Source organism: Poecilia formosa, unplaced genomic scaffold (genome assembly GCF_000485575.1).
Source record: "Poecilia formosa unplaced genomic scaffold, Poecilia_formosa-5.1.2 Scaffold285, whole genome shotgun sequence".
Taxonomy (NCBI): domain Eukaryota; kingdom Metazoa; phylum Chordata; class Actinopteri; order Cyprinodontiformes; family Poeciliidae; genus Poecilia; species Poecilia formosa.
Window position 1 is genome coordinate 496,070 of NW_006800224.1, and position 9,649 is coordinate 505,718.

Genomic DNA, 9,649 nt, shown 5'->3' on the forward strand with positions numbered 1-9,649 from the left:
AATTGGTGCTATATAAACAGACTGAATTCAACTGAATTACTTCAGCTATCCGTTTTTCAGATCTGTTAATGAAGCTAAAAGAAATATTAATGCAATTCTCAACAAATGTCTCAACGCACTTTACAAGAAAAAAAAAGAAGCGGGAAAAAGTCCGGTGAAATTCTTTACTGAATTAAGTACCAGTTGCATGCAGAAAAAGCTAAAAGTTTAGGTGACAAATTCAACACGTCGATAATTGACTTGTTTATAGAACGAAAAGGAAATAAATAAAACCACACATGCCCTGCAAACGAGCGGTCCAATGCAAAAGCTTCAAAGTCTTTTGTTTTTTTTCTTGTTTTACCTGATACAGAGTGGAGGCTTGTGGTGCAAAAACGAACAATTAAAACTCTTGCAGTGAAATAACCTGTCCCGCAGCGCGCTGGTGCACCCGCCGTGCACTTTGCCATCTCCTTCACTGCTGCAACCGTTCTGATGCCCTCAGATAAGAAGGAGGAGACTGAGCCGCAGACATTAAGAGGTTCAAAACAGAGCTATTAGCTGAAGCGCACAGAAAATCCCTGTGCTGTGAAATCTGAAGAAAAGCGTCGGGGCTGTGAGCCGGAGCCGTCTATCGCAGACAAGCAGCGATGGAGCTCAGATAAAGAACGCAGGTCTACAGAGAGGAAACCACAGGAGATCAGACAGAGGATTACACCCCGTAATTCAAGGCAGAAACACCTTCACCACACACACACACACACACACACACACACACACACACACACACACACACACACACGCACACACACACACGAGCAAAAAACCCCAAAACAAAACAAAAAAAACCACTCTCCAGAGCTCTTCCCAGAACTTTAAACACCAAAAGATTCACATTTATTTCAAAAGGTATGTCAGAAAATACAAATGCTAATACAAAAATAAATACGGAAAGGTTTCGGCTGAATCAACAGATGGAAGAAGATGATCCGAGAGTGGTCGGCGTGGCGACGGGGTCTCACTGGCCAGACTGGCTGCTGCCGCCGTTCATCTCCATGTAGACAAGTCCTGCAGTGAAGGAAACAGTGGAAGAGTCCAGGAAGTGGTGAGTCAGATGATATGTCTTCATTTTTTTTTTGTAAATCAAAACCATTAGAAGTTTCTGACTCATAACGATCATGCCTGGGAGTCTGTCTGCACCAATAATAGCATGCAATGGCGAGAGGAAGTGTGTGTTTTTTTTTTAAATCTGTTTTGCGTCGCACCTTGAATCCAGTTGCTCGGTACCATCGCTCTGTCCAGAGGAATGCTGAGGGGAGCAACGCCCTGATGGCAGGTCGGGTGGCTTCCGTAGTGATCGATCAGCGACTCAACAGTCCCAAATCTCAGCAGTCTTCCTCTTAAATCCTGTCAAACACACACACATTCAAATAGTTGTGAAAATCTCTTTGGTTCCCTTTCAGATTTGTGTCACGTTTTTTTTTTTTTTTTGTCGCACTTAATTTACATGTTTCAAATCCTCAAACACATCCGGGCCAGACTACGCTGCAAAAACACAAAATCTTACCAAGATTTTTTGTTGTGCAAATGTCTTAGAACACATTAAATGAGATTAATGAGATTCATCACTATTAATTCCTTAATAGTGATGAAAAAGTACTACTTCCACTGGCAGATTATCTCACAACAAAATATTTTTCATATGTTAAGTGTAGCATTATGCAAACGAGCAATATGTATTTTCCAGCCTCAGTCACATTTTATAGCACTATCAAGTAACTATGTTACATTAAGTTGTCAATAAAAAGGTGTACATAACAAATATGACAAAAGAAATTTGACTTTGTATTTGAACATCTTGAAATTGGGCCTCTGTCTCTTTAAGAAGCTCTTCCTCTTTCTGAAACTCCGCCTTCAGGAAGTCATCACAATCTAGCTCCTCCATTAACCCTTTAACAACATTTTTACCAGCGTTGCACTGAAACATGGCTCCTTTAATGAGCTCAGCGGTTGTGCAGTTCCACCAGGTGTTTGCTAATTGCTGCTGGCTAGTCTGAAGGAGCAGAGAGGGGAAGTCAAGGTGTTATGTGAGGCGGAAGCTTGGAAACTTGGACACTGCGTCTCAAAGACGGAGCCCGGTCCACCCAGGCGTTTTGCACAGCTGACTGGTTGCCATGGAGATTAAAGGATTTCTCAAACATGCATGAAAGAATTAAAGCAACACTTCAGGTATGTATTTGATGTTTGTTACATCATCATGTAAATCTCAATAAAAAAGTCAATTTTATATAACACTGCTCCTTTAAGCCCAATCTCTCTGGGATTACACAGCAGGACAATGATCCAAAGCACACCGGCAGGCCCACCTCAGAGTGGCTCAAAGCAAAAATTTTATGAAGATTTTGGAGTGGTCTAGTCAAAGTAAGGACTTAAATCTTGAGTTAGATGCCACACCATGAGCATAAATAGGTCAAAATTCCTCCACAGTGACGCAAACAAGTCATCTCCAGTTATCACACATGCTTGATGGCGGCCGTTGCCAAGGGTTACCCTTCCACATAAGGTCGGACTAATTTGGCCATTATCTTAAATTTGAATATTTATGGTAGTTCATTTTGTGTGATTTTAGTTTGTGACCAAAAAAAAAAAAAAAAGCCAAAAGAAGAAATCTTTAGAGAAACAAGCTGTTTCTTTGTTTTAGCAGCGTTTGTGTTCATGAGTGGAAACAGCGACTGACTTCCTGGTCTGCATTTCAGAGTCTGTACAAGTGTCACCTGCTCCTCTGATGTTCACCCACCTGGAGGTACCAGCCGCCGCCGTCGCGCTCCAGCCTGTAGGTGTGTACAAAGGGCGCCTTCCTGTGAAACAAAAACTGCTTTCAGACCACTTCTGTGAAACTGAAATAAGGCAAAAATCTGAAACGGGCACTTTATCTGGATCTGAGGCCGACGGTGACTCACTGATGTTCAGGGGCCCACTCACTGTGAAAGCAGACATCAGTCACTCTGCTCACCAGTGTCGCTTTTGCCTGCAACGTTCTTTTACCGCAATATTTTTGAATTTTAATCAGTGCTTCCAATATTTTCTGGGGGGGTTTTCGCTTTCTTTTTGTCTTTTTTTTTTGTGTGGTCGATTTCTTCAGAAACGACACCTGGCTGTAGCTCCTAAATGATTCATTAGAGCAGCTTTACATATGTTAGCATTATTTTAATTTCTACTTAATCTCTGCGATTTGACTGTGAATATTTTGTTAGCGTAGAAAATAACCTTTCTCAGGGTTTTGTTGTGATTCCGTGACCAGCCAGGCTGGCTCAGCAATGAGTCAGGTTTCCAGGAAAACAAAACACAAAAATAAACAGTTTCTTGTTCCTGGTCCGACCCGTGAACAGCCGTTAGAGACGGGACGGACTGAACGCTGATTAAACTCAGTCAGAAAATAGTGGGTTTTGTTTGCAGAAAATCATCATTTTGGCAAAAAAAAAGACGTAGGCCATTTTTCAGGAAATGGTGACATATTTGTTTGTTTTTAGGTGAGAGAGATTTTTAGGACGTGGTGGAGATTTTTCCCAAACTCACAGAGGTGAGACAGACGTCCTCTGGGTCTCGGGTAGAATTACAGATAACCGTGAGCTTTAAGGACATCGAGCGCCATCCAGTCTCATTGGAGGGTTTTGTATGGACGGCATCCATGTTAAACGGCATCCATCGTTTAACATGAGCAGAGATAAAACGTCTCAAAACGCCCTAAAGCTCTTAGAGCTTCAACTCATTGACTGATGAGATGCTAACAGTTCGTTGCTCAAAGTGTTTTAATTCAGATCATCAGAAGTAAATTATGTTCCGATTTGGTTCCGTTTTTGTTTGTCCGGTTTGGTGCTGACATTTCTAATCAGTAAATATCTGATCTGAAATATTTAATAGTACAACTTGTATTAAATTGAAACTTTGATCATAGTAATAGCTCTGGAGGATTTTTTTTCCCGAAGGCCTTGAGTGACGTGTCGTCGTCTAAGATAGAAACGAGTGCTGAGAAATAAACTAACAGAGTCTTTTTGAAGCGTAATATTGTGATTTAAAACATGCCTACTATATGATGGATCAGTCTAAGTGATGTAGTGATATTTGCATAAAGGGGCGGATGCATGTGATTTGAAACTGGAGTCATTTATTGCTCTCATTTTATGATTTGGGAACATTAATTCTTAGTTCGTCTAGAAACGTATTCAGAATATTTTTCCCCTTACATGAGTATTTTTCGTCCAGATTAGGTTTCGTTTCTATTTTTTGTCAAATTTAAATGTTGAAGAAAATCAAACACATTTTCTATCAGACAAAAAAAAACAAAACATAAATACAGAGAGCAGTTTTAGAGAACTGATTACAAATGTGAATGAAAAGAAGCCATGGAAACCAACCTGGCCTCAGTTAAAGCAGCGACTGAGAAAAACCAACTTGATGTCGAGTCAAGAAATCACAAACATGCTGAAAAATGTCAAAAAGCAACACGTCTCAAGCTAAAGAAATCCAAGAACAGATGAAGAATAAACTCACTGCCATCAATAAGTCAGGGAAAGGTCAAAAGGTCATTTCTAAGCGTTTGGGTTCTCCAGTACACCACAGTGAGAGTCGGCATCCACAAGAAAGAACCGGGAACGTCAAGGAAGTGGTTGACCTGCCAACATGACTTCAACACTGGGTTGATGATTCAATCAGGAGCAACATCTAAAGCGCTGCAGGCCTAACCCTAACCCGTCTCAGAGTGGCTAGTAAATATCTCCGTGAGTCCCAGGAGTTTTGGAAAAGTATTCTGCAAACTAACAAACGTGAAACTTTTGACGACATTTTAGAAAGATAATATTTTACCCACAGTCAAACATGGTGGTGGCAGTATTATGATCTGAATTCGCCCATCAGGAACACGCGAGAGTTATGCAGCAGGACAATGAGCCGATGGAATAATAATAATAATTTTAAAAAAAAACGATAAAGGTTCTCCTGGCCTAGTCAAAGTCCAGTTGAGATGCACGGCTGAAAGTCCTCCAACATGGCATCGGATGAGAACACATTTTGTCAGAGCTTTTGGTTCCCGTCCGGGTCCGACTCTACTTAACCTCTGATCAGATAAGATGCTCTCTCAAAAAAAGCAACAAAAAAAAAATAAAAAATGAACGCAGGTGTTCACAGACAGCTGGTCTGACTGTCACTAAATATATCAGACATTAATTAGTGCTTTTCTGTGACATTGCTGTTACATGAACACATGTTGTTTGTTGCTGTGGTTTCGTGGCTCTCTGCTCCACTTTCTTTTGTCTCTCTCTCAGCAGGTCTACCTTTTACGTTTTTCCCATCTCACGTTACAACTGAAATAAACCGAGAGAAAAAAAAAAAGACACGTCAAGAGGAGCGCTGTAGCTGAAGCTGTAACGCTCCTCTTGGGAAGGTAAAGCCGTTTATTTTTGACACTCAGACCGTAGTTCTGACTGCCGTACGGCCGGACAAGGACACACAAAAATAAAAAATAAAAAATACGACTGTTCTGCAAAAAAAAAAAAAAAGACAAAATTCAACCATGTTGACATTAAAGATTCATTAGCAGGTATTACAAATGCTTGATGTCGCCAAGTGAAGCACAATTGGGCTTAGGGGGTGATTACTTATTACTGTTTTTTTCTTAGGTAGCATATTGGACAGGTTTTTTGTGTCAAATATTAAAATCTGTTTAAAGATCTGAAAGATTTACAGTCAATCCCAAAATTATTCAGAATATAATCTAGATGTGAAATTAGACAGATTAGGATTTCAAACTATTTTAAACTAAAAGGCTACTTGACTTTTTGCATTTATATACATATTTTTTTTATTATTGTATATTGAAAATGATTTTAATAATCACTGGAAAGATCTTTTTTGGCATCAAAACTTTCAAACCCTTCTCATAAGTCATAAACTTTGAGAGTTCATCCGATTCCCTCCACAGATACGGAACAAGATTGAAGTCAAGATTGTGTCTGGGTCGCTCCACAACGTAAACATTACTTCCAGTCAGAAGAAAACATGTCGCTGAAAATAAAAAAAGATGACTTTAAACCTAAATCTGATAAAGATATGAATCCATTTTTTTGGCTTCAGTGTAAGTGGGATGTTAAAAAAAAAGGTGTAAAAAAGGAAGAAATATGTTTATGTTGCTTTTTTTGCAGTGCAGCTGAAGAGATTTTATCTTGTTTTTATTTTATTTATTTTTTTACTAGTCAGACTCGATGTGTGTCGCACATTTCTTTTCACAGCTCCGTTGTTGGGGACGTTCCAGTTGTGTAAACTATAATTAGACATAAAAAGCCTCCCTTTACTTTAAAACGCTTCTTATCGTCACACCCGCAGACCACGAGCCAGGAAGGTCTCATCAGAGGAATTTGGTTTGACTAAATTTAAAAACATGAAGTCTGATGCACTAATGACAACTTCTTCAGAAAGTATTTAAAAAAAACATAGAACTTAGACTCCTTTTATTGTGCCACCTGTTCTTTTTGCTGCTGCTACTGTTACATAACCTCTAAAACTATTCTCAGCGCTTTCACTTACAGAAAACTGATCCGTTCTTAAGCAACGATGTGTGGCAGCACGCCGGAGCGGCGTGGCAGAGACCGAGCTGCCGTCGACCAAAAGAAACACCGAGATCACGGCTGGCGAGAAGGCTTTTGTTGGCCGTCAGAGTCATTTCTGCCTGCTTTCTGGGAACTTTTCGTTCCGTTTCTTACGTTTATATTTCTCAAGTCTGTGCGCCGGGGTGCAAAGCGAAAGCTTCCACGGACACAAATTTCGTTTCTGCTAAGCGTCTTTTATCGGAAACGTGAGAAAACTGTTGAAATCGAGAAAAGAAGAAGAACAAAAAAAACACCTTAAAAGATTTGTGGTACAGCCGTGAAGGCAGCGTCTTACCCTGCCTCTGTGGGACCAACAGAGAAAACGCTACCGAGAGAAAAACGTGAGGCAAAAATCTGCAAAAGTCTGTCTAGTTTTTACGTTTAGATCAAAACCAATAAAAAAACAAAACAAGAAAAAAAACCCTCCAAAATCTTAAGGTGAGAAGTGAAAAGCGAGAAGTGGGACGTCACCTCACGCACAGACAGTAGGCCCCGGGCACCGTCTCGCTGTCTCTCAGCAGAAAGCTGCCGTCGCGTCCGAACATCTCCAGCAGCTTCTCGGTGACTTTGCTCCCGATCCGGCCGTAGTAGATGGAGCGAACGGCGGCGCCCTCCGTCTCCATGACGCCCTCAGAGCCAGGTGCCCATCTGCTACGCTCTGTGCAGGTGGAGGTGAAGGCACTCTGCTGCACAACAAGAGAGAGAGAGCGTGCGTGTGAAAGGTTATACGAGGCAGGAAAAGCTTTTCTGGTTTTCACACTTTTCTGTCATGCAGAGACACAAAACTGCAGCATGCATGTGATGAATCTTTTTTTTTCTAAACCACATTAAGGAGTTCACGGGGTGGAGCAGAAAAACAATTATTCTCTTTTTTTTCCTTTTGCTTTTTCTCCTTCGCGAGCGCCTCTTTTTGTAAAAAAGAAAACTGAATCGTTTGATCGAATTTAAGTAATCGATTTTTTTTTAACCCAATCTGACTTTGATTTGTGTTTTAAACATGTGGATAAAATGCAATGATTTAGCGGAATGTCTTATGTGCATCTTGGACAGAGAGGAGAGGATTCAGGCGAACAGACGAGGCCCTGAAGCGGACAAACAACCCCCACTCTCCACCCAACGCCCGCAGCTACACAACATCAATAGCAGCTGTGGTTTCATTTGAACGCCTAAGGCCTGCTCACATGTTTTAAAGTAAAAAAAAAAAAACATTTCACCTGAGAAAGGTCAGCCCTCCGGTGCACGACAAGCAGCAACAACAGGATTGAACGGAATATATGAAGATCTATCGAGAATCGGTGTGAACCATGAAATCCCCTTCCCTGTTGTTGCGTTTACAACGAATAAAAAGTTTTAAAATTCAAAACGAAGCTTTAAGTTCAGCGTCGTGCCAAAGTGCCCTCGCACCGGTTGAAACGGAAGTTTGCTGTCATGTGAAATAATGACAGCATAACTATGTCTGGAAATAACCTCACACCTACACTGTGCAGTTCGGCTAAAAAATACAAAAAAAAAAAAAAAACAGAAGTGTTAAAAGTAGACTAGTTGCGTATGTTTTCACACTTTTTATCTCATGGTTTGTTGAAGCTAATCTTTTCCTTTACTGTATTTTCAGACTTTTATGGTCTTTGGCTGGAGTCCGACAGCCAACACACAAATTGACCTCACCAAAACCTTCTCCAAAATCCATCACTTGTTTTCTGAAACCTTTAGTTCTTCGTTCTGGTAATTGTCATTCCAAAAATACAAATTATCCTCTCACAAAGTCTTTTTATTTTTTTTTTTTTAATCCCACTTTGAAAGCATGCTTTGACTCGCCATGATGCTGAAGGATAAAGTCTCTTTCCAGAGGACACCTGAACCTTTGCGGTCAAAACCGGCTGATAACCGGAGCTTTTTGTGATTTATGATTGCTTCACAAAAACCCTAATTCAATCCGAGTAAAGAGAAACCCCAGAGCATAATGCTGCCACCTCCACATTTTGTGTATTCGGTTCTTGTCATATGATGCCGTTTCATTTTGCTGTCTAACTTGCCTTCACATATTCTACACTGATCAAAAGTTCATTTGTTTCTCAGGAACCTTGATGAAGAAATTTTGTGGCATAATTATGAAATGTAGGTCTGCAACTATCGGTTGTATGGTAGCACTCTATTTGACCGACATGACATCAACATGACGTAACACCTGTCATGAACATGAAGGAGTCTTTATGAATGTTGTCACGAAGTGTCATTTGGTAATTAATGACATCAAATAATGACTTTAAAAGTTGCATTGAAAGTCCATTAAAAATGCCAACTTTGCATTAAAGTGTCATTATTTACCGAATGACACTTCATGACAACATTCACAAAGACTCTTTCATGTTCATGACAGGTGTTATGTCATGTCAGTCTCATGCACATTCTGTCAAATAAAGTGTTACCGATTGTGTTAACCACTTAACCTTTCATATGCAATGTTCGAAATGCATTAAAATATGCAAATAAACAATAAATTAAACACCTTATTGCCTAAATTATAACTACATTGCATTGTTTCAGTAAATTTGAAGCAGGTGAAGCTTGCCTGTAAAACACGTTTACAGAGATGTTTTTGTCTTAAATATGTTGTACAGATTTGTCTTAATTTGGCTTTTTCGTAATATTGTTTTTGTTTTTTTGAGTCTGTATACGCCACTTGATGACTAATCGATTAATAAATGAGTTGACGATTTTTTTTTTCCCAATGATCGATACATCACGATTGATCCGATTAATCGTTTCAGCCCCACTGCAATGGGATATTTACTTTATCTTAGATGGGAAATGAAACATGACGGTAAATCTAATGTCTTGGGATTCTTTAGAGCTTTCTCCTCTTGGCACCAGAACCAAAACCAGAGAAAGGATTGGCAATCAGAATACTTTGGGTTACATGTAATGAAAATTGCTTCCTGGAGGCTTGGAAGGTTTTAAATTTTACCCAGTCTGTAACATTTAGCTGTGGTGTGTGATATGAAGCTTACCAGAAATGGCCTCCGCTGTAA

At 40.0% G+C, this 9,649-nt stretch overlaps 1 protein-coding gene across 3 annotated transcripts; it reads right to left on the reverse strand.

The window, feature by feature from the left end:
- Nucleotides 1-150: 150 nt before the first annotated feature.
- Nucleotides 151-8,018, reverse strand: LOC103151562 (SH2 domain-containing protein 1A-like). Of its 3 annotated transcripts, XM_016681578.1 has the most exons (5): nucleotides 7,835-8,018; nucleotides 7,092-7,303; nucleotides 2,777-2,837; nucleotides 1,245-1,386; nucleotides 151-1,047 (listed from the first exon to the last, which is right to left on the reverse strand). In XM_016681578.1, exons 2-5 carry the CDS (start codon nucleotides 7,241-7,243, stop codon nucleotides 998-1,000), a joined length of 405 nt encoding a protein of 134 aa, XP_016537064.1. In that variant the 5' UTR covers nucleotides 7,244-7,303; nucleotides 7,835-8,018; the 3' UTR covers nucleotides 151-997. The 3 variants fall into 3 exon arrangements, with proteins under 3 accessions (XP_016537064.1, XP_016537065.1, XP_007571759.1); XM_016681579.1 differs by lacking the exon at nucleotides 7,835-8,018 and having other exon boundaries at nucleotides 7,101-7,476; XM_007571697.2 differs by lacking the exon at nucleotides 7,835-8,018 and having other exon boundaries at nucleotides 7,092-7,471.
- Nucleotides 8,019-9,649: the final 1,631 nt, after the last annotated feature.